Source organism: Silene latifolia, chromosome X, assembly GCF_048544455.1.
Source record: "Silene latifolia isolate original U9 population chromosome X, ASM4854445v1, whole genome shotgun sequence".
NCBI classification, from domain to species: domain Eukaryota; kingdom Viridiplantae; phylum Streptophyta; class Magnoliopsida; order Caryophyllales; family Caryophyllaceae; genus Silene; species Silene latifolia.
In genome coordinates, this window is record NC_133537.1 from 228122444 (window position 1) to 228148168 (window position 25725).

The following is a 25725-nucleotide window of genomic DNA, read 5'->3' on the forward strand; positions in this document are numbered from 1 at the left end:
TTTTTTTTTTTCCTCCAGATCTGGAGTTTATGGAGTAGTGGTTGGTCGTTTGTTTTTTAACTTTTGTTTTTCGACTTTTTTTTCGACTTTTGTCGTGGGGTGTTATTATAAACAATTCCACCACCACCACAGATCTTCTCATTTTGTTTACTTAGGCTCAAAAAACGAGATCTCCTTTGTTTACTTGATCTCAAAAAACGAGATCTCCGACGAAAACGAGATCTTCTCATTTTTTTTTCTTTCGTTTGTGATTTTTAGAACGAGATTCTCATTTTTTTTCTTTCGTGTGTGATTTTTAGAACGAGATTTTTAAAAATTTTGAATCTATTGTTAAAAAACGAGATAATATTATTTTTTTCCTAGTAAGTCATGATTTTTAGTATTGTTGTGTCTTGTTTTGTTTTTCTTTACTTGTTTTGTGTTTGTTTTTTTGTTTCAGTGTTTCGACGTTTTTTTTGTTTTTTTTTTTTTTTTTTAAAAAAAAAAAACTTTAGTTGTGATTGTTGGCTTCTCATTATTTATTAAATTTTAGATCTAGGTTTTTGAAATAGATCGAAAAAAAAGATTTCACATAAGTACATCTCATATAATTTGTTAATTTTAATCTTAGATATATTTAAAATGTCATCTCCTCATTTTTCTTCAATTGTTGTTATATTAGATCGTTTTATTTTAGTCTTAGATCTAATAAATAGATCTAAGGTTATTTGTTGATTTTCATCTTAGATGTGCATTTTTTTCTCCTAGAATTACTCTTTTTCCTGCTATAATTATTCTTTTTTCTGTTAGAATTACACTTTTTTCATCTTAGAATTACACTTTTCTTTACTAGAATTACAATTACTCTTTATTAAAATTACACTTTTTTCTATTAAAATTACATTTTTTTCTGTTAAAATTACACTTTTCTCCATTAAAATTACACATTTTTCTGTTAAAATTACACTTTTCTCCATTAAAATTGCACTTTTTTCTGTTAAAATTACACTTTATTTTATTGTTAGAATTACAGTTTTTTCTGTTAAAATTACACTTTTCTCCATTAAAATTGCACTTTTTTCTGTTAAAATTACACTTTTTGTTGTTGTTAAAATTACACTTTTTTCTGTTAAAATTACACTTTTTTCCATTAAAATTACACCTTTCTGTTAAAATTATACTTTTTTCTGCTAGAATAACTCTTTTTTCGGCTAAAATTACACTTTTTCTGCTAGAATTACACTTACTTTTACTGGACTAATGTTACACTCTCAATGGACTTGGTCATATTCTCATATTCTCATTGGACTAATGTTACACTCTCAATGGACTAAAATTACATTCTCAGTGGACTAAAATTACACTTTCTTGGACTAAAATAACACTCTCATTGGACTGAAATTACACTTTCCTGGACTAAAATAATACTTTCCTGGACTAAAATAACACTCTCATTGGACTGAAATTACACTTTCCTTGACTAAAATAACACTTTTTGTCGTTAAAATAACACTCGTAAAATGCTAAAATTGCAATAAGTTGTGATAAAATTACAAAAATTTAAAATATTATTCGTCAAAAATCACCAAAAAGACTCAAAGTTAAACTCGTAAGACGCAAAATTCTCGTAAACATTCCTTAAAATGACAAATTTCAAAATAATATCCGTCAAAACCGCTTCGTAGATTAAAGTTACACTTTTTGCTGTTAGAATTACACTCGTAAAGTCCTAAAATGTCGAAAACTTGTCCTAAAAAAAAAAAACGAAAAAAAACTGAAACTGGAAAAGTGTTAACAAAATTTTCACAAACTTGGAAGTATAAGACAAAAGGTGGTGTTAATTGTGTATGATAATGAATTAGTGAATGTATTACTAAAACTAGAGAGAGAAGTAAATTAATTAGTGTTAAGTGTGTTTCTTGCTTTCAATCTCAACCTTCCACCATGCATGATCCAAGGGTTGTGGGAGGGACTTATGGACTCAAAAGATATAAGGGACTCATTTGAACTTGACACTATATATATATATATATATATATATAGAGAGAGAGAGAGAGAGAGAGAGAGAGAGAGAGAGAGAGAGAGAGAGAAAGAGAGAAAGAGAAAGAGAGAGAGAGAGAGAGAGAGAGAGAGCGGGAGAGAGAGAGAGAGAGAGTTGGGATCCGGTGAAAACTCCTAAATATTTGAGGATTGAGGATGGCAATACAATATCACGGTTTCTTCAATACAATATCATGAAAAAATCTGACTTGTCCAAAAATTTTTTGTTTTTAAAATTATTTTTTATTTTTGCGCAGCTCTTTTTTTCGTGTGATATTGTATTGAACAACCTGTGATATTGTAATGAAATCCTCAATCCTCAAAAAGATGGTGTATCCTCACATGATCTCATTCATATATATATATATATATATATATATATATATATATATATATATATATATATATATATATAGAAATGAGATCTAATGAGTCCACTCTTTTTCATTGAGTCCATAAGTCCTCTTTAAGACCCTTAAAAAGATAGGATGGAGGGCTGAGATTGAAAGGGAAAAGGGAGGGATTAAGGCTAAAATTAGGGGATCAATCCTAATTAATCACTTTCCCTCACTACTATCACTAATCAAGCCCTAATTTCACTATAAAACCCTTCTTTTTCCACTCACTTCTCTCTCATCTCACAATTATTCCCTCCCCCCCCCCCCCCTCATCTCTCTAAAACCCAAAAAAAACTCAATTCCTCTCAAAAATCCAACAAAATTCAAAAACCAAATAATTCAAAAAAAAATTCCCCCTCTTCCTCTTCCTCACCTACCCGACCCCACGACCACCTCCACCGCCACCTACCCACGTCCACCAACCGCACCGACACCACCACCCAGCCAACCACCACCACGCACGCACATAAACCCAGCCGCAACAACAACCCACCCTGCAACAACCACCACCCATCAAACCACCACAACCCGCATCACCCTCCCCTTCTACTCGACCACCACCACCATTCTGCCTCACGCACGCCATCCCGTCCTCCACCATCCCCACCATTTCCAGATCTGAAACACAACACAACCCCCGACTACCACCCCGACCACCACCACCACCACCATTCCTTTTCACGCACACCATCTCGACCTCCACTATTCCCACCATTTCCAGATCTGAAACACCAAAACCCACGCCCACAACTACCCACAACCAGTCAACCACCCACACCTCGGCCTCGGCTGCAACAACCACCCACACCCACAATCGAAACACAACAACCTCGACCTCACTATTCTTTCCTGCAACACCAGTGTCGCCACCATCTCGCGTCGTCTGTCGCCACCTAAAGCCGCCTCCTGTAGTATTGTTGAAGGATTTGTGTTTTGTTTTGTGGTTTTTTGTTTTGTTTGCTTTGTTTTATAATTTTTTTGTTTGCTTTGCTTTTCACGGTTTTATGATCTGTGGGATTTGTGTTTTGTTTTATAACTTTTTTGTTTGCTTTGCTTTTCACAGTTCTATGTTGTGGGATTTGTGTTTGCTTTGGTTTTCACGCTTTTCACGGTTCTATGCTGTGGGATTTGTGCTTTTCACCTTTTTTTTTTTTGTGTCAGATTTCCTTTATTCTAAATATCGTATTGTTATAAATTTAAAATTTTGTATTTCAAATCTCGTCTTGTTATTATATTGTTTTGTTTCAGATCTGGTTTTAAAAAGATACACTCGTATTTCTTTAAATTTCCACTCATATTTCTTTACATTTACACTCACATTTCTTTACATTTACACTTGTATTTGTTTACATTTACACTCACATTTCTTTACATTTACATTTGTATTTGTTTACATTTACACTCACATTTCTTTACATTTACACTCACATTTCTTTACATTTACACTTGTATTTGTTTTCATTTACACTCAGATTTATTTACATTTACACTTGTATTTGTTTACATTTACACTCACATTTTTTTACATTTACACTCACATTTCTTTACATTTACACTTGTATTTGTTTACATTTACACTCATATTTCTTTACATTTACACGCATTTTTCAGATTACACTTGTATTTCTTTACAGTTACACTCGTATTTCTTTACATTTACATTCATATTTTTTACATTTACACTCATATTTCTACATTTACACTCGTATATCTGTACATTTACACTCAAATTATATAGATTTGCACTCATAGTTTTTGTGGATATGAGTTGGTGGTGGAGGATGACGTTGGTGGTGTTTGTTGGTAGTCGGACTAAAGTTTTACTCGTAAAGGACCAAAGTTACACTCAAAGGACCAAAGTTACACTCTTAAACCTTCAAATTTACACTCGTAAACCTTCAAATTTACACTTAAAATACTACATTTACACTCGTAAAATATCACATTTACACTTGGTAACATGTTAACATTATATAAATTTAAATAGAAAATTCCCTAAAAATCAAATTTATACTCTTAAAATATTTACATTTACACTCGCAAAACATCAAATTTACACTCGTAAAATGTTAAAATTATATAAATTCAAAATTTTCGTCACAAAAAAATTAAATTTACACTCTTAAAATATTACATTTACACTCATAAAACATCAAATTTACACTTGTAAAATGTTAAAATTATATAAATTCAAAATTTTCGTCACAAAAAATCAAATTTACACTCTTAAAATGTCACATTTACACTCGTAAAACATCAAATTTACACTTGTAAAATGTTAAAATTATATAAATTCAAAATTTCCGTCACAAAAAATGAAATTTACACTCTTAAAATGTTACATTTACACTCGTAAAACATCAAATTTACACTTGTAAAATGTTAAAATTATATAAATTAAAAATTTCCGTCACAAAAAATCAAATTTACACTCTTAAAATGTTACATTTACACTCGTAAAATGTTAGATTTACACTTGTAAAACTCATACAACATTACATTTACACTTATGAAATCTGAAACTCAAAACTGATTAATTAGGGGCTAGAGAAAGAAAGAAAAATTAATTAGTGTATAGAAATTTGATTAGTGATAATTTTTTTTTGATATTTTCAATCTCAACCACCCATCTCAATCCAACCATCCACATTTTCTTTCTTTTCTTTTTAATAGCCTTTAGTCAAATTCATCTCAACCATCCAATGAGTCCATCTAATGGCCCTTAGAAGGACTTATGGACTCAATTGGGAAGGAGGACTCATTAGAACTCATCTCCATATGTGTGTGTGTGTGTGTGTGTATATATATATATATATATATATATATATATATGTATAGAGGCGGGATCTCGTGAGTTTGGTTCTTATGGTGAGTTGTGAGTTTGAAAAATCTCAGCCATTAATTAAGATGGAATAAATGGCTAAGATTGAACGAAATACAACCTACAAATACTAATAAAAGGAAAGGTCTGACATCTCCTTTCTTTCAAAAATTAAAAATTAAAAAAATTGATCCAAATTACTTCAACCGCGGCCAACATCTTCTCAAAATCAAACCACTCCATCATCATCATCGTTTCAGATAATGTCACCGTATGTAGCAACTTCGTGAATTCGAGATCAATCACTAATTGTGTTCATAATTTGATTGTGAATCCATTTGTTCGATTCAGATCTCATATTCTTTTGTTGAAATTGTATGTAAATTTCGTTCTTTCTGCTGATGTTCTTTCTATCCGTGTGAATTGGTGAAGGACGAAGTCAAATGGAGGAGTGAAGGTGGTGTTAATTGATGATGTCGTGGTGAGTGACGGAGCAACAGGTTCTGTGACAGAGAACGGAGCCGCTGATTTTGCGTTGGTGTGAGATGGATGAGCGGTTTAGGCGAGATGCAGGGGAAGGAATCAAGGTGTTGTCGGGTGAATTGATGATGACGAAAATGGAAGCTCGATTCCGGGCAGCCATGGTGATTTGTGGTGATGGTGAATGGTGGCAGAATGGGTTGCTGCTGGTGCGCGCACGGATAGAAGGAGGGTGCAGGAGCACGGTGGATGGTTTGATTGGTGACTATGGTGGCCGAATATGTTGGTGATGGTTATAGGATTTCAGGCGAGATGCAGCAAGTATTGCTCCTTATGTTGAATCCTTCATTGAAATCGTCCATGGTGGCGCGAATTGGATTTGTTTCGCGTCTCGGTGCCGAATCTCAACTATCAAGTTCCTGTAAGTTCGTTCTACAAGACTATGATTTCAGATTAACTACAGTGAGTTTGAGACCGTCACAAAGTGGATCATGAGGTTGAGTTCGTTAGGGTGGGGAAGAAGAAAAGTATGAATGATTTGTAGCCGGGTACTGGATTCGCCAATTATTGAAATGGCTTTGTCGTTTGGGTCGACTTCGTCTCAGCCGAAGTTTGTTAATTTGTAATGTTCCAGCATCCTTCCATGCAAAATAACCCTCGTGGCAATATATACTTGTTTACACAGAATTCATGATCATGTAATCGACTGATTTATGTACTGATGCAGGACCGACCCTCAACCAAGGTTGCTGCTGCCCCTGGTGGCGGATCCTTTTTGGATTATCTCTTTGGTGGTGGAAGTAAATAAACTCCTCCTCTTTCGAGTATAAGCATCCTACTTTCTGCCCTCGAAGAATGTTGCTATTTGCTTCTGGTATTGATGTAAGAGTTACATGTGGAATATTCAAATGCAAGCTGTAGATTGTACTAATTTTCCGAGGATTTTCCTTGAGAAACTCGTCCGTATGTTTTAAGCTTAGCGAAAAAAAAAGGTTCACCTGTCTCGGTGTATGTGTAGCCAATATTTTTGCTAAACATAGCTTGAAATGAATTGTGATCATATTTAAGCAAGATAGTATTCATTTTTTTTATTCAATAACAGTACAATAACACCAGAATAATAGTACAATAACAGCACAATACCACCAGAATAACAATACCACCAGAATAACAACACAATAACATGTGGTAAAAAAGCTTAAACAAATCAAAGTAGTAAAAAAATATCAAAGTGACACCGGAATAACATCACAATAACACCAGAATAACAGCACAATAACATGTGGTAAAAAAAGTAAAAAAATCAAAATAGTAAAAAAAAAATCAAAGTAGTAAAAAAATCAAAGTCACACCGGAATAACATCACAATAACACCAGAATAACAGCACAATAACACGTGGTAAAAAAAAAAAAGAAAAAAAAAATCAAAATCGTAAAAAAAATCAATGTAACAGCAGAATAACATCAGAATAACAGCACAATAACATGCGGTAAAAAAAAAGGTAAAAATATCGAAGTAGTAAAAAAAAATCAAAGTAGTAAAAAACTCAAAGTGACACCGGAATAACATCACAATAACAATGAATAACAAAGAGAACAACAAAGACAATAACACGTGGTAAAAAAATCAAAGTCGTAACAAAAATCAAAGTAACAGCAGAATAACATCACAATAACAGTGGAATAACAATAACAGCACAATAACATGTGGTAAAAAAAGAGAAAAAAAAAATCAAAGTCGTAAAAAAAAAACAAAGTAAAAAAAAAAAGCACAATAACAGCATAATAACACGAGGTAAAAAAAATAAGAGTAAAAAAAAATTCAAGTAAATAAAAATCTGGTACAAAAAGAAAAAGAAAAAAAGAAACATAATGAGAAAATTAGAGAAAAACATAAGAGAAAAAAAAAATCAAAGTTGTAAAAAAAGCATAATAACACGAGATAAAAAAAAAAAAGAGATAAAAAAAATTAAAGTAAAAAAAAAGTAACATTAGAAAAAAGAGAAAATAAGTAAATGGCAGTGGTTTTATATGACATGTAAGATTAGATCTTGGCCATTCATCTCTTATATAATCTAGTGGTTAAGATTTTCCAAACTCACAACTCACCAAAAGAAACCAAACTCACAAGATCTTATCTCTATATGAATATATGTATATATATATGTATATATATATGTATATGTATATATATATGTATATATATATATATATATATATATATATATATATATATATATATATTGGTGCCCGACTTCGCCCAGGCTACCTCTACTTACCATTAAATTTTTTTTTCATTAAATAAAATTACTTAAAGTTGCATAACCTATAAATTTATCATTAATATATTTTTCTATGACATATCCTAAAATTACGATGAAATAAATTTTGAGACAAATTCACTACTCTCGCTATTAATATTTTAATATTACTAATGAAATAATAGTAATAACATTTCACTACTTGCCCGTAATTATTGTTATTGTCACTATTGCCGCATTAATATTGATAATTTCACTACTCCCGTCGTAATTATTGTTACTTTCACTATTGCCGCATTAATATTGATTATTTCACTACTCCTATTGTTGTTTCTACCACTATCACTAATCTCGTTGATAATATAATATTGATACTTTTACTATTCAAATGAGTGATTACTATCATATAACTACATCCAATGTTACTACAATTCTTTTCTTTACCGACGAAATTATTTTTACTATTTAGACATGCAAGTTTAAGAGGATTATATATTTATATAACTATATTACATATATGCATTAAATCAAATCGAAAAAATTATGCAATATTATATATTATGGAATCTAACTTGAATTATTTACAACCTACTTATATTATATTTTTGTATGTTAAATAATTAACATCTCTATACATCTATAAACTATAAAGTTTAATAAAATTGCATAAATTTTAAATTTAATATACAATTTTATAAAGGTAATAATTAATAGCATAAGTGTGCATGTTTATCCTATGTTTATGAAAATTACCAAGCTTCTATATAGTTTAATTTTAACTCAAACTATATAATATTTGCATTGAGATCCCTTAATCGGGTCCATCACATGGTGCTGTTGATTTAAAATTATATAGTATAATTAATTTGTATAACTTTCTTTATATACATTAAAGTCCCTTGATTTCTGAATTTAATATATAATATATATAGATTATCTTCAAATGTTTCCATTCTACACGTGTTAGCTATAATACTCTAATTTAAAAGAATGATCGAATTACTAGGAACGAAACAAGAAGTTGTCATTCCCCAAGGTTAACGCTTAGGGCAGAAAAAACAAAAGCTTAAAGAATGACGTCCGATATCGATACGAGTCCATAACATAATGACACTGAAGATCATGGAGTGGTAGTTATAGAGACTGTCGATGATGATGATGTCAGAATGGGTGACCTGATAGGGTGATTGAAGCCAACAAATATGAAATTATGGAGGAGAAAATGGCTTCCTTTGCTAGTGGTAACGGTTGAGTTTGGTGATTACTTAGGTCGGGTTTCTATGGTGGTATGTCACTACTATCTCTCACAGGCTGGCGAATAGAAAAAAGGGAATGTAAAACTTGAAAGATAAAAGTGAAAGTATAGATCCTCTTTAATTTGTATGGTTAACCATGTCGAACTCGGTTGTGTATCAAAGAGATAAACATCGAACATGTCTACAGCAATGTCATTTTCTCATTGATGATGATAATGATGATGATGATGATGATGATGATAATAGTAGTAGTAGTAGTAGTAGTAATAATAATAATAATAATAATAATAATAATAATAATAATAATAATAATAATAATAATAATAATAATAATAATAATAATAATAATAATAATAATAATAATAATAATAATAATAATAATAATAATAATAATAATAATAATAATAATAATAATAATAATAATAATAATAATAATAATAATAATAATAATAATAATAATAATAATAATAATAATAATAATAATAATAATAATAATAATAATAATAATAATAATAATAATAATAATAATAATAATAATAATAATAATAATAATAATAATAATAATAATAATAATAATAATAATAATAATAATAATAATAATAATAATAATAATAATAATAATAATAATAATAATAATAATAATAATAATAATAATAATAATAATAATAATAATAATAATAATAATAATAATAATAATAATAATAATAATAATAATAATAATAATAATAATAATAATAATAATAATAATAATAATAATAATAATAATAATAATAATAATAATAATAATGAAAAATTAATAGAGTCGTTGCCCATCAACAAATGAGCCGTTGGCTCATATCTCATAAACAAGGCAAATATTGTGTGTATAGTTTTATACTATTCCGTTTCCGTAAATAGCGATATTCTTATTGTATATATAAAGCCTCTCCTCCATGTACAAAGACACAATTCATATAACGTAATACAATTTCCATCATATACGAATTCTAATATGGTATCAGGTTCTAGGTTTTAACGATTAATAAAACCTCCGAATTTGCTCTCTGCCGTCATTGATAAAACACGATGACGAATTCCTCGACTACTGAAACCGCTACTGTCGACACCAAATCAAATACATCTTTCTGCATTGTTCATGTAGAAAATCCAGGAGCCAATATCACTCAAGTTCTGTTCACCGGCAATAACTACGACGATTGGTCTCGCACCTTTCGACTCGCCCTCCTCGCTAAGGGGAAACTCGATTATATCGACGGGACCATATCCAAACCTTCGATCTCTGATCCGGATTACAAGTCATGGCGATCCGTGAATGCCCTTGTCTGCGCTTGGATATTCAACTCCATCGACCCTGACTTGCGAACGTCAATTTCTCTACGTGACGAGGCGACTCGACTTTGGGCCGACATCAAACAACGATTTACACTGGTAAACGATGCTCATATCTATCAATTAGAAAATGATATTATGAATTGTAAACAGGGACCAACGGAAACTGTTATGGCGTATTACGGACGCATCAAGAAACTATGGGACGATCTCATTGCGAGTGACGCCTTTCCAAATTGTGAGTGCAATCCTTGTACCTGTAATCTGGTTCGTCTCCTTGACCGACGTCGCGAAAAGAAATGGGTACGTTCTTTCCTGATGGGCCTCGATGCTCGATATGCTGTTTTGCGATGTCACATTCTTGGGACTGAACCGTTACCTTCCTTGAACCAAATATACAGCCGTCTTCTTCAAGAAGACGGTATGCGTACCACACTCAATACTACTTCCAATGACTCTCGACCCGACCCAGTGATATATGTTGCCCATGCCTCTTATGGACCTCGTAACACAGGGGGAGGGGGTCATGATTCCAGAACACGCGAGGCTTCTCACAGTGATAGTCTTACCTCTGCTAAAACACCTACCCCTAACCCTCATAAACCCACTTGCCTAGCTTGTAAACGGCCAGGCCACTCCTTTAAGTCCTGCTTTCGCGTCACCGGACTGTTTCCCTATTGGTGGGGAGATGGACCACGGGACCGTATTTATATTAGCCCGGATGCTACTGATTTGAGTCAAGCTATTTTTGTTCCTGATCCGCGGTTTAAAAACAAGTGACAATCGAACACTGCTCTGCGTATTAATATGGTCAGTCAAGTGGGTTCTCAAGACCCCTCATCCTCCTCGGCTCTTTCCACTCTCGACAACATTGATTTAAACAATCTCAACGCCGCCGAACGTGCTGAACTGACTCGGTTATGGCAGTCCCACAAAGCCTCATCCGCTGATCGTCTCAATGGTAATGTACCTCTTTTCTCTTGGATTATCGACACAGGGGCATCCCACCACATGTCGGGATGCCTTTCACATTTTCCGAATATTCGTACTATCTCGCTTTTATCTGTCGGTTTACCGAATGGTGACCACACGAGTGTTATGCAATGCGGAGATATTATATTGTCTCCTCGGCTTGTCCTTAAAAACGTCCTATATGCAGCCACTCTTCACTGTCACTTAATTTCAGTATCTAGCTTACTTCTTGATGACAGTTTAACTATACAATTTTCTCATAATTTATGTTTAATTCAGGACGGTACCTCGAAGATGGTGATTGGTGCGGGTGAGCAGCGCGAGGGACTCTACTATTTAAAAAGCGTTCGAAACGATGAAGCTAAAGCTTTTATGGTATGGTCAGTCGATAAAACCGAACTTTGGCATTCGAGGTTGGGGAACCCCTCCTCCAAAATTTCTCGTTTTATTCCTTTTTTGCATAATAATCCTAAGACAGGTTCTTCGTTTCATAGTAAAACTTGCGAGATTTGCCTTCGTGCAAAACAAACTCGCGAACATTTTCCGTTAAGTATGAATAATACCTCTGCTATTTTTGATGTAATCCACTGTGATCTTTGGGGTCCATACTCCGAACATGGGTCATGTGGTTCTACTTATTTTTTAACTATAGTCGATGATTTTTCACGATCTACTTGGGTTTTTCTGCTACGTCACAAAAGTGAAACTCGTCAAAAAATATTAAACTTCTTTGCGTTGGTTGACCGTCAATTCAATCGAAAAATCAAATGCTTACGCACTGACAATGGAAGTGAATTTTCTTGCCTTAAACGTTTTTTTGATGAAAATGGCGTCATTTTTCAAACCTCAAACGTTGACACTCCTCAACAAAACGGCCGTGTAGAACGAAAACACCGTCACATTTTAAACGTCGCTCGTGCTCTCCTTTTTCAAGCATCGTTACCCATTTTCTTCTGGGGGAAGTGTGTACTCACAGCTGTTTATTTAATAAATCGAACACCCTCACAACTTCTCCATGGCAAGACACCATATGAACTTTTATTTAATAAACCACCCCCGATGGACCACATGTGAATTTTTGGTTGCCTTTGCTACGCAAAGTCTATCAACCGTAGTCGGGACAAATTTGCTTCCAAAAGCCATAAATGCGTTTTTATAGGGTACCCTTTTGGTAAAAAGGGTTGGCGTTTCTATGACCTTGACACGGGTTCATACTTTGAATCCCGTGACGTTGTCTTTCTCGAAGATCAGTTTCCTATGCTGCCATGAATACACCCGACCACACCATTGATCTTAACCTCACCCTCGACGATGACTTCACTCCTATAGAGCAAGTCATGATCGTTCCCGACACACCACAAGGTCCTACCCGAACAACCGACCCACCACCAGTCACTCCACCTTCCAACACCACGACAAGCATCCTTAACAACCACCCTTCCCCTGACCAAACCGAGACCCCAACCGAGACACCCACAGAGACACCAATGGACCCCGTCGAACCCGAAAACTCCTCTTCCGAGACTCCTACACCTAATCCCACAACCGACACCACTGCCATGGGCCGGGGTCATCGACTAAAATTCCAAAATTCAAACCTTAAAGACTTCGTCGTCGAAACTACACGTCCCTCGTCCCATGCTCTCGCCATATCGTCATCATCGTCAGGTACAAAATTCCCTATCTCCCATTATGTTAATTGCACTAAGTTTTCTCCTAACCATCGAGCTTTCTTGTCGGCCATGACCAAAGGTCACGAGCCTAGTACGTTTACTGAAGCTATGCAGGATGCCCATTGGCGGGAAGCGATGAAACTTGAAATCGACGCGCTTGAAAAGAATAACACCTGGACGCTAGAACAACTACCTCCGAATAAAAAGGCGATAGGTTCGAAATGGGTATACAAAATAAAATATAATGTCGGTGGGTCCGTGGAACGATATAAAGCATGCTTGGTAGTTATGGGTAATCGCCAAGTTGAAGGGGTTGACTACAATGAAACCTTCGCTCCCACCGTCAAGCTTGTCACCGTTCGAACTTTACTCGCAGTTGCTGCAGCTAAACAATAGGAACTCCATCAAATGGATGTCCACAATGCTTTCTTACATGGGGATCTTGACAAAGAAGTTTACATGAAACCCCCTTCAGGTTTTAATTCCTCAAATGACAGGGCCGTATGTCGCTTACGCAAGTCCCTATACGGTCTCAAACAAGCACCCCAATGTCGGTACGCTAAACTTTCTTAGGATGTTCATGGATACGGGTTCAAACAATGCCCCTATGATCACTCCTTGTTCTCCATCACAACTCCCGAAACCGAGGTTCACGTTCTCATATACGTGGATGACTTAGTCATTTGTGGTAACAATTCCGAAATGATCAAGAAATTCAAAGACTACTTATGCACTTGCTTCCACATGAAAGATCTTGGGACCCTCAAGTACTTCCTCGGCCTCGAAATAGCTCGAAACAGTACCGGGATATTTGTTTCTCAACGCAAGTACGCTCTCGATATCCTCTCCGAAGCCGGTCTACTTGGATCACGGCCGTCGAGCATTCCCATGGAACCCAATCATCATTTGGCCTTGTCCAAATCACCTGCCTTAAACGACCCTCAACCATACCGTTGCCTTGTGGGTCGTCTCGTGTATCTCACAATCACTCGTCCCGAGCTTACATACTTCGTCCATATTTTAGCCCAATTTATGCATGCTCCTACCACCGACCATTGGAATGCCGCATTACAAGTGGTCCGTTATCTAAAAACGTACCCTGGCCAAGGCATTCTTCTTCGGTCCGAGTCTGATTTGTCACTTCATGCCTACTGTGATGCCGACTATGGGAGCTGCCCCACGAGCCCTCGTTCCATCACGGCCTATCTAGTCTATCTTGGCTCTTCTCCCATCTCATGGAAAACAAAGAAACAAAATACAGTTTCCCGATCCTCTGTCGAATCCGAGTACCGCGCTATGGCACATACTACATGTGAGCTCAAATGGCTCAAAGGGTTACTCATATTTCTCGGCATTCCACACCCGCAACCTATTACTCTAAAATATGACAATAAATCCGCCCTCCACATTGCCCAAAATCCAGTTTTTCATGAACGGACCAAGCATATCGAAATAGACTGTCATTTTGTCCGTGACGAGATTCAACGAGGAACAATCGCCCCGAGCTACATTCACACAAAGGTTCAACTTGCTGATATCCTTACCAAGGCTCTTGGCCGAGCATCTTTTACGCATTTATTGTCCAAGTTGGGCGTTTCGTTCCTCCACGCTCCAACTTGAGGGGGGATAATAGAGCCGTTGCCCATCAACAAATGAGCCGTTGGCTCATATCTCATAAACAAGGCAAATATTGTGTGTGTATAGTTTTATACTATTCCGTTTCTGTAAATAGCGATATTCTTATTGTATATATAAAGCCTCTCCTCCATGTACAAAGACACAATTCATATAACGTAATACAATTTCCATCATATACGAATTCTAATAAAAATTATAATAATAATAGAGGTGAAGTTTTACCTCATCTGGAGAGTGTTATTACAGGGCAATGGTTGGAAGAAGCCCACACCGGGTTGGCGTTGATAAGGCACATTTTGCGCATTGCCATCCCAATTTTGCCCAAGGGATGCACAACTTTCTTCCAACTGCCAATCATTATACCATATATATATATATATATATATATATATATATATATATATATATATATATATATATTAAACATTGTACTTTTATGTATTATAACAGATACTCTTGGTTATTGTAGTATCGTGCTTCATACCTTTTCTTTCAAAGCTCTGTTCAACTCCAATAGTACCTCTTCCTGCATATTCATATACAGGCATTATCTCTCTAGTATATGATTTATTTATGTTGCGTTTTATCTGTATACTTGTGTATTTTTCACTTCGATAAACTAAAATGTAACTCATTTAAATTTTATTACATAAACATACTCCTTTCATCCCAAACTTTACATATTCCCCCTTCCCGATCATTTGTTTACCTATCCCATTTTTTGGATGAGTTGAATAATTATAAGAGATCTATGCAGTGAGTTCGTGTCTACTGCTTGAGGGTAAAGGGAGGCATGTTCTGGCGTGATTGTTGTTGGAGGTGTAAGGGGAGTCGGGTTCCGGCAAAAATCATTGGGTTGGGCGTACTTCTAGTGTACTTGTAGAGCTTGTTAGTTCGGGCATAGCCCAATGCCCATGGCGTCGTTGGGGTTGTCATGGGATGGTTGGTTTGTTCAAGGGAGCTAGTGAAGTGTAGACCCGTGTGTTGTATAGTTAGCTTTTAAAGAGTCATTAGATGATGCTGATAACTACTGTCTGATTTAGCACCGAGATAACCCATGGTTAATGATTCTATGATGCTGTAGCCTGTATGTAGGTTTAGTTTTTATGCTGGGAGTAATTAAGAAAAAACGAATGATTGGGAATCGGTGTTTGTACATGGTAAAATGTATTCCCTCAGTCCCGGTTATTTGTTGTCCTTTGGTTTTGGCACAAAAACCAAAGAAAGGGGAAGAGGCCAATTACTAAATGACAAGTGGAATAAATTGATTGTGAATGATCAAATTGATTATCAAGTTCATTCTTAAAATAGAAAGAACAACAATTGACTGAGACACCTAAAGAAAAGGACAACAAATAACCGGGACAGAGAAAGTAACAAGATTTATGAAAATGTGTCCTTGATTCATGGAGGGTAGTCGTACACTCCTATCACTTGACTTAATTGAGTTTTCTTTAGACGGATTTAAGGTTATCTTCAGGGGTGAATTGGTTAGGTAAAAACAAAGTTGCAATTGGCTGGCATAAAAAAAAATTGTCTTTAAGCTTAGGGAGTCAGAGTGTCTTATAGGGATTTATTATCAAACCTAAACTAGGAATCATATCATTTTATTTCCGGTCGAGGTAGAGGCAGATATATCGAAAAAGCGTTCGAAACGAGGTATGGGCACTATGAGTTTGTGGTAATGTCATCAGCTCTCTTCATGGGGTTGATTAATAGGGTGTTCAAACCTTAATTGGACAAGTTTGTGTTGAGAAGCCACTTAAGAATAATTAGGCAACTAATTATTCTCCTATATTTTTGCTAACAACATTATTGAGTGTATATATTTACCCTTATTCTCTCCCTAATTGTAGAGATAGCTTACCCCTTTCACACTCTAGTTGTATTATATATAGCATTATAATTGCTAACTGTAAACAATCTAATTCATTAATAAAATCACATTTCCTATATGGTATCAAGAGAAAGGTTTCATCCTCACTAAAACCCTAATTTCCTTTCCGCCTCATCCTCACCTCGATCGATAATGTCGGGTGCCACCATCCCAAATCCCAATGATCCGAAAAACCCCTTCATCATTCTCAATGTGCATTCCGTCGTCAAATTTGATGGTACTAACTATCGACAATGGCGAACTCAACTCGAGTCCCTTTTCGATGGTTATGGGTTATCCTCCTACATCGATGGGACGCCTCCCCCATCCGCCACAGTTGCCTCGACTACTGCTGATAAACAACCATCTCCTAACCCTGCGTTCGACTCATGGTATAGGCAAGACAAGTTGTTATTCTCCGCCGTGGCTAGCACCCTCACCTCAGCCGTTTCCCCTATCCTCAACCGCCTAACCACTACTCGTGATGCGTGGGATGCCATTACTGCCTCCTACGCACGCCCCTCCCGTGGCAACATCAAACAACTCCGTCACAAATTAAAACACATCTCCAAAGGTACCGACTCCATTTCCATCTACATGAACCGTATCAAATCTACGGTTGATGACCTTGCCCTCTTAGACACCATTATTCCCAACGAGGACGTCACTGACCACGTCCTTGAAGGTCTCGATGGGTCCTATCAACCCGTCATCGATGCCGTCAATGCTCGAGACGACCCTATTCCTTTTTCTACTCTTCTCGAGAAACTGATAAATCGAGAATTAGTCCTTGCCCAAACCACAACCCGTACCACACCCTCAACTGACTTCCCTGCCGTAGCCCATCCAACCTACACACGCACCCACAACCATCACTCTCGAACCCCCCACTCCACTGCCCAGTCTGCCACCTCCCAACAACAATCCGCCACCACCAACCAAAACCCTCGTAATCCCTTCAAAGGCGAATGTCAATGGTGCCATGTTCAAGGTCACACTCTTGCTTATTGCACCATTTTCAAAGCCCTATACCCTGATATCAAGGTACCTCCCTATCCACGCACCCCCACCACCACTGCCCAAGCCAACCCCACCGTACTCACTGCCCAAATACCCTCCCCGTGGCTTCTTGATAGCGGTGCCTCTCACCATGTTACATCGGACCTCGATAACCTGGCCCTTCACCAACCCTATGATGGTACTGATGAAATTGTGATCGGCGATGGATCCGGACTTCCAATTCTTAACACTGGTTCTACCTCCTTTTCCTCTTTTCGACTCCTTAATGTTTTTCACGTTCCTTCTATGCATAAGAACATTATTTCCGTTTCCAAATTCTGTCACGAAAATAATGTCACTATTGATTTTTGCTCCTCCTCTTTTGTTGTGAAGGACCGTGAAACAGGAGCAGTGCGCTACACGGGACCAGCAGGAATAATGTCACTATTGATTTTTTGCTCCTCCTCTTTTGTCACAATAATCTCTAATAACGATTGTTCGTCTTGTCATTTATATAAAAGTCATAAATTACCATTCGCGCAATCGTCCCTTAAATCCGAATCACCACTTCAAATTATATTCAGCGATTTATGGTCATCTCCGGTTCATTCAATTAACAATTACAAATACTACGTAATTTTCGTTGATCACTTTACAAAATTTACTTGGCTCTTTCCCTTAAAGAAAAAATCCGACACTCATTCCACCTTTTTATCATTTAAAACCCTTGTCGAGAAACAATTTTCTCGCCCAATTTTAACCTTTTACTCCGACAATGGTGGAGAGTTGGAGAAATTAAAACCCGACTTTGCCAAGTCTGGAATTCAACATCTCACCTCTCCTCCTCATACACCGGAGCACAATGGCTTTGCGGAACGACGACACCGACACATTGTAGACACCGGCCTTGCTCTTCTCGCCCATGCGTCTATGCCCCTCTCCTATTGGTCTTATGCGTTCCAAATAGCTACCTATCTCATCAATCGAATGCCAACACCTACCCTCAAAAATGACTCCCCTTATTTTCGTTTATTTAAACAACACCCCAAATATCACAATTTCCATAATTTCGGGTGCCAATGCTTTCCCTGGCTCCGTCCATACACTCATCACAAACTTGAAGCTCGATCCATCGCTTGTGTCTTTATCGGTTACTCGCCATCTCAACACTCCTACTTATGCCTCGACCCTTCCATAAACCGTGTCTATAGCTCACGACATGTCCGCTTTGTAGACACTCTCTATCCCTTTGCCTCTGCCCCACCACCTCCTACGCCCTTACCCACCTCCGCTGAATGGTGTAGCATCTCCATCCCCACCTTGTCCCCTGCTGCACCTCACCCCGCTGTCACCAACCCGACACCCGAACCTAATGACCCTGTTTCCCCAACCCTCTCTTCTCCTGCCTTCTCTTCCCCTGCCACTCCCGTGTCCTCCCCCACTTCGTCTCCATCACCTCCCCCTCCCCCGTCTCCACCACCACCACAACACTCCCATGGAACCCGAGCCTCTCACAATATTTTTAAACCCATAGACAAACTCAACCTCAACGCTGAACTCCGCTGCCCCGAACCCACAACTGCCAAACAGGCCCTCCTTGACCCGACATGGAGATCCGCCATGGAAGCCCAATACTAGGCCCTCCAAAAGAACCAAACATGGGAACTTGTTCCCTCCTCTCCATCCCAAAACATCGTTGGTTGTAAATGGGTTTTTCGAACCAAATACAATCCCGATGGCTCCATTAACAAACATAAGGCTCGCCTTGTCGCTAAAGGGTTTCACCAAAGACCCGGACTCGACTACTCGGAACCTTTAGCCCCGTAATTAAGCCTGTCACGGTCCGTCTACTGCTTAGTCTTGCCGTTACCAATGGTTGGTCGCTCCGTCAACTAGACATCAACGATGCTTTCCTTCAAGGCACATTAACTGATGTTGTCTATATGGCTCAGCCGCAAGGTTTCGTTGATCCCGACAAACCAACTCACGTCTGCAAACTGCGTAAGGCTCTCTACGGATTGAAGCAGGCCCCTGGGGCCTGGTACACTGAACTCCGCACCTATCTCCTCGGTGCTGGTTTCACAAATTCCATTTGTGACACCTCCCTGTTTATTAGACATGGCACTAACCCATTATTTATCCTCGTGTATGTTGATGATATAATTGTTACAGGTTATTGTCCGTCTCAAGTAACTGCCTTCATTGCTGCTCTTTCGGCCAAATTCTCACTCAAGGATCTTGGCCCTCTCAACTACTTCCTCGGTGTTGAAGTGCAAACTTGCTCCCACGGTCTGTTCCTAAATCAACAAAAATACACACTTGATCTTCTTACCCGTGCCAGTATGCTTGACGCCAAGGCTTCCACAACACCTATGGATGCATCTCTCACTCTTAGCCTTCTTGACGGCCCAAAGTTTGACGATCCCACCAAGTTCCGCACTCTGGTTGGCGGCCTCCAATACCTGTCCCTCACCAGACCGGACATAGAATACGCTGTCAACAAGCTATCCCAGTTTATGCATGCTCCTACGGTGCCCCACTGAAATGCCCTGAAGAGACTGTTGCGCTATCTTGCTGGTACAACGTCACATGGCATCACGATTTTCCGTCACTCACCACTCAGCCTCCACGCTTATTCCGACTCTGATTGGGGAGGTAATCCTAATGATCTTACCTCCACTGCTGCTTATGTTGTTTATCTAGGTCGAAACATCATCTCATGGAGTTTGAAAAAGCAGTGAACCGTTGCTCGCTCCTCCACCGAGGCTGAGTACCGCTCAGTTGCCAATGCAGCTGCCGAGCTTGTTTGGCTCTCCAATCTGTTCTCTGAACTTCGAGTTAAAATTGCTGCTTTACCTTACGTGTTGTCCCTATTGCCAATGATGATCAACTTGCCGATGCTCTTACCAAACCCCTTCATCGTCCGCGTTTCAATATGCTTATGTCCAAGATCGGACTTACCCCAAGGCCGTCCATCCTGCGGGGGGATGTTGAGAAGCCACTTAAGAATAATTAGGCAACTAATTATTCTCCTATATTTTTGCTAACAACATTATTGAGTGTATATATTTACCCTTATTCTCTCCCTAATTGTAGAGATAGCTTACCCCTTTCACACTCTAGTTGTATTATATATAGCATTGTAATTGCTAATTGTAAACAATCTAATTCATTAATAAAATCACATTTCCTATAGTTTGTGATGGTATTCATCGATGATACCTTTGTCTATTATAAGTATGGGGAGGAGCATGAAGAATATTTGAGGCTAGTTCCGCCGGCTTTGAGGGACAACAAATTATTGGCTAAAATGTCAAATTATGTGTTCTGCCGTGAGAAAGTGGCCTTTTGGGGCACAATGTATCAAAATATGGGGTGTCGGTGGATCATAGCAAGATTAAGGTAGTAGCAAATTGGAAAACACCGAAAAACGTGGTTGAGGTGAGGAGTTTTCTTATGACAAGCTAGAGGTTTTTTTTTTTGTTAAAGGGTAAGATTTTCATTGATAATTAGCACAAATAACAAGAGGTTTGATTTGTGAAGTTTAAGTAGGATGAGACTTATGACACGGCATTTCAAACTTTAAAGGCGAGGCGATCAGAGCACAAATCTTATCTTTGCTAGATAGATGGGAGTAAGAATTTGGTGGTCAAACTACTCCACTCATGATTTAGAGCTTGGTGCGGTGTGTATGCTTTGAAAATTTGGAGACTCTACCTTTATCAAGTCACCTTTAAGATATTTCTTTTATCATAAGAGAAACTATATTTTTATTCAAAACGAGCTGAATATGAGGTAGAGACGGTGGTTGGAGTTACTTCGGCATTGTGACATGGAATATGTTTATCATGAGAGAAAGGCGAATGTGGTAGCTTATGCAATGAGTCGGAAATCGGTACATGCTTTATGTACTGTTATGTTTAGGATGCGGCGAAGGGAAGAAGTGAAAAAGATGGGTATTACTGTGATTCAGAAGGGGGGAGCTATAGGAGAACTTCAATAGTTCAGCCTAAGTTCGGCCTAAGCTGTATGATGATATAAAGCAGTAGTAGTTAATTGACTCGAAGATGCAGGAAAAAGATGGGTATTACTTCTTACGATTTTATTTTTTATTTATTTCTTTAATCAAAATACACATTAAGGAAAAACATGAAAAATAAGTGAATTGTCAATTTAAATTCTTTAAATAATACTTTAAAAAGTAAAACTCTAAAAATACCGTGCATATATTGCACGAGGTCTATATTAGTAACTCTATAAATACCGCACATTCATTACGCGGGATTTAAACTAGTTTAATATAAAAGGCGTCTCTTTTTGGAAGTCATGTAAAATAAGGGGTTATATATTTACCTTTTTTTGAAGATCTGCAAGTTCATCAAGCATATGTTGAGTCTGTAAATCGAATAAAAAAACTAGAACATTAGTATTACTCTTCTACGATATTAACCTGAGTTATATATAGGCAAATATAATCCTATATTTTAAAATAACGTTTTATTTCAAAATAAACAACCAGATCTTGACAAATCATGAAGATAATACAACCACTATTCTTGAATAATAAACTAACTAATATAGATCGGTTGTTAGATAGGAATATTAAAGAAAATACGATGTAACAATTATAAAACCTAATATTTAACTCAATTTGATATTTAATTGTAAAATTTATTATTATTAATGTTTTGTATTAATCGGTGGAAAAAGGAAAAGTTCACTATAATCAAGTTGTAGATATAATATAATGAAAACCCAGTTACAGATACTATGATATAATAAAAGCCTAATTACTGATATGATATAAAGAAAACTCAATTATAGTCAAATTCATTTAGGCGGAAAAATTTAGAGATTTCTTATTCTTTTAATAGTAAAGGGGGATTAATTAGCATGACACGAGGTTGATGTCTAAATGAATTACCTTAATAGACCGGATTTGTCTCAAAGACTTGTCCAATTGATGCTCAAGCTCCTCAAGCTCCTTTGTGCTTAGGTCCCCCAAATCCTCTCCAAGGAGATTCCTATAGAATTAGATGCCATAACTTATAAATTCATTGCCTCGTAATATAAAACCAGAGCAGAAGGCCAAAGTTTTGTTTATACGCTTGAGATTTGGATGTAATTGAAAATTTGAAATTAGGGAGTGATGATCATTTCTAAAACAAACCATTGTATTGGATATTTGTTCCTCCCACCATTCTAATAATTTATTTACTTTCTAAATTTTGTAAGGGTGTCGTGTGGTGCAAATACAATGCTTATTAAGAAAGGAGCCTTAATAACAATTGTTTCGTACAATCAACTTGTTAACCAGTTCATAATGTAATATTATTCATGTTACCATTTCGATCCAAGTAATAAAATGGTTTTCTTTATTTTGCCATATCTTATCTTATCTATATAAAAGCAAGATCATTTCTTGCATTGAGATGCACCCACATTATCATGTGCAGGGATTTTTTTTTTTTTTTTTTTTTTAACAGCCAACTAGTTTTAGTACTCGTGAAAATCACGGGCGCGTTTAAGATTAATTGTGTAAGCACATGCATAATGTAACCTTGTTTGTTTGGTACATATTAACATCTGTATTGCCTCAACTGACACGCAAAAATGTTGTACATGATTTGTTGTTCACGTATTTTGGCGAGAAGCAGAACAATATTTATTTTCAATTTCACAGTATTATAATATTAGACGAGCAAGGAGATGTAATAACGTGTTAAATTCAACAACGGGCTTGGGCCGTACCCAAACAGAGGAGAAAGAGTCCACATATAACAGGCTCAAGAGGGTTCCACTCTAAAACCAATTGGCGATAGAGGGAGTAGTCCCTTGCTTTATAAAGTGGTAATTTTTCTCCTCTTTTATCAATGTGGGACAACCCTCACATGTGGAACTTTGAGTTTCTTCACATAACGTACCAATATAACCTATAATTACTTGCTTCAACGTTAAAAATTATGATATAAAATTAACCATATCAAATGAATATTTGATACCCGAGTAGCTTATTTTTAGCATTGAACAATGTTTTCCTATATACTCCATAATATAGTTTGAAAGTGTGTGGTTGTATAAACAATTATTGTGTCATCTTTTAGGACTATTATTATATAAATTTGATAGTATTACGATTAATATTTACATTAACTAACATAATATATGTGTTTCATTTCCACACTCTAACCTTAAAAAAAACAATAAACTGTACCTAATTCCCTAAAACCTATTTTAATTATAGAAAATGTATTTGATTTGTTTATTAGAAACTATTGATCATATTAGTGTTTTTCTTTTCCGTTTTCTAGTATCCATTTTCGTTTTATTTAGGGACTGAGGTTTTGAAGGTTTTTTTTTATTGATGGTGGTTGTGTTGAAGTCAGACTTAAAAGGCTTGTCAGTGAAAAGGATACAATGATGGTGAACAATTAGTCAATGAGCGAGAGCGCTGATACTTGGCATGTTTCTAGGTGGGGAAGAGCGGGTTGATAGTGGCTTGGAAGGGATTGATAAGTTGGTGGTAGGTTAGGAGATAGTGAGCATGTTGGTGATGGAGTAATGCATTTTTGTTTAATTTTCAAAGAAAAAAAATCTTTATATAGTGCACTATTTGTTTAATTCTTTCTATTTGTTTATATATTTTTCTCTCACACAATATTATTTTTTTTGTTCGATGGTGTATTTCTGGGGTTTTTTTTCCTTACTTGTTGTAGCACTTGCTTTTCTGGCTTTGTTTGTTTTGTTCTCATCGCAATCCATTTTTTAAATTGTTGCATCAGAAGTATCTAGAAGAGTTATATGACGTCTTTTATATTGTCCTTATAGTACGGTATAGTAATTTTCATACGCTATTATTATGTTTTAGGACGTTAAATGAAAATTTATGTTATGACATTAAGTTTTAAGTTCTCCTTATCACCTTATGCATCTAATTTATTAAAATTAAAGATGCATACACAAAAGAGGGGTAACGTTTACAAACAACGTAAAATTTAGAATGATGTAATATGATTTTATTTGTCGTAATAACTGATTTGACAATAAAAACCCTAAAAAAATAATTTTTATTTTTATTTTGATGTATAATCTACTTTTAAATTAAAATCCATATTTAATGTTATTATGCTTTAATTTGTATTTAATGCTATAAATATAATTTACCTTTTTTTTTCTTTTTAAATAATAAATGGTAATGACTTGACTTACTAGGCTAAATATGTTGATGTGGCAATTAGATATTTGTTTAGTTTGTGTTTTAATTATTATATATAGATGTGGAACCCACTACTTAGATTATGAAATTAATTTCTGAAAAACCACCACCTTTTGTGCGTAAATGTTTATGTTTACGTTTTATACATCTTTTGGACGTAAAAGTTTATGTATATGTTTTATTGTTTTATACGTAATAAAATAAAATAATGAATAACGCCTAATTTAAAAAAAAATACATAATCCATAATTTTGTCCAAAGTTTTACTCCACTAATAAATAATATTCTCTCTATTAAAGCAAAAATAAATAGTGCAAAGAAAATGATCACGTCACTAAAAACAATACAAATTTTATTCCCTTTAATCAAAAAGAAAAATGCAAATATAGTATAAAAAACTCTCTACATGATTTACTCGCAAACTGCCGATAATTTGTCACCTAACGTAACGTGTATATCATAAAAAAAAAACATTAAGCACATCACATTTTAACTTATTTATTTATATAATACAATACTCCCTCCGTTTTTTTATTATTTGTCGTTGAACGGAAATAAGCATGTATTTAATTGTGAAACGTAGTTACGTTACTAAATGAAGTTAACAATTAATAACAATAATTATTTAATTAGTAATTTGACGAGTTATGATTTTATTTGAAATACAATTTCTAACTCAAAGAGATATTATAACTCTATAAAAGATAATATTGACTCAATTGAATACTATCATAAGTTATAACGAGTTGTTAATTTATAATAACAACCGAGTTTAGATAAATAAATA

The 25725-nt window shown here is 35.8% G+C and overlaps 1 protein-coding gene across 1 annotated transcript in view; it reads right to left on the minus strand.

Moving 5' to 3' along the window:
- The window catches only part of LOC141623829 (MADS-box protein CMB1-like), a 106247-nt gene that overhangs the window by 33495 nt on the left and 47027 nt on the right, over nt 1-25725 (minus strand). The window contains exons 4-7 of the mRNA XM_074439981.1: nt 22647-22746; nt 22076-22117; nt 15332-15373; nt 15070-15194 (exon numbers count right to left, since the gene is read on the minus strand). Coding sequence (XP_074296082.1) covers nt 15070-15194; nt 15332-15373; nt 22076-22117; nt 22647-22746 — 309 coding nt within the window. The remainder of the gene's footprint in view (nt 1-15069; nt 15195-15331; nt 15374-22075; nt 22118-22646; nt 22747-25725) is intronic.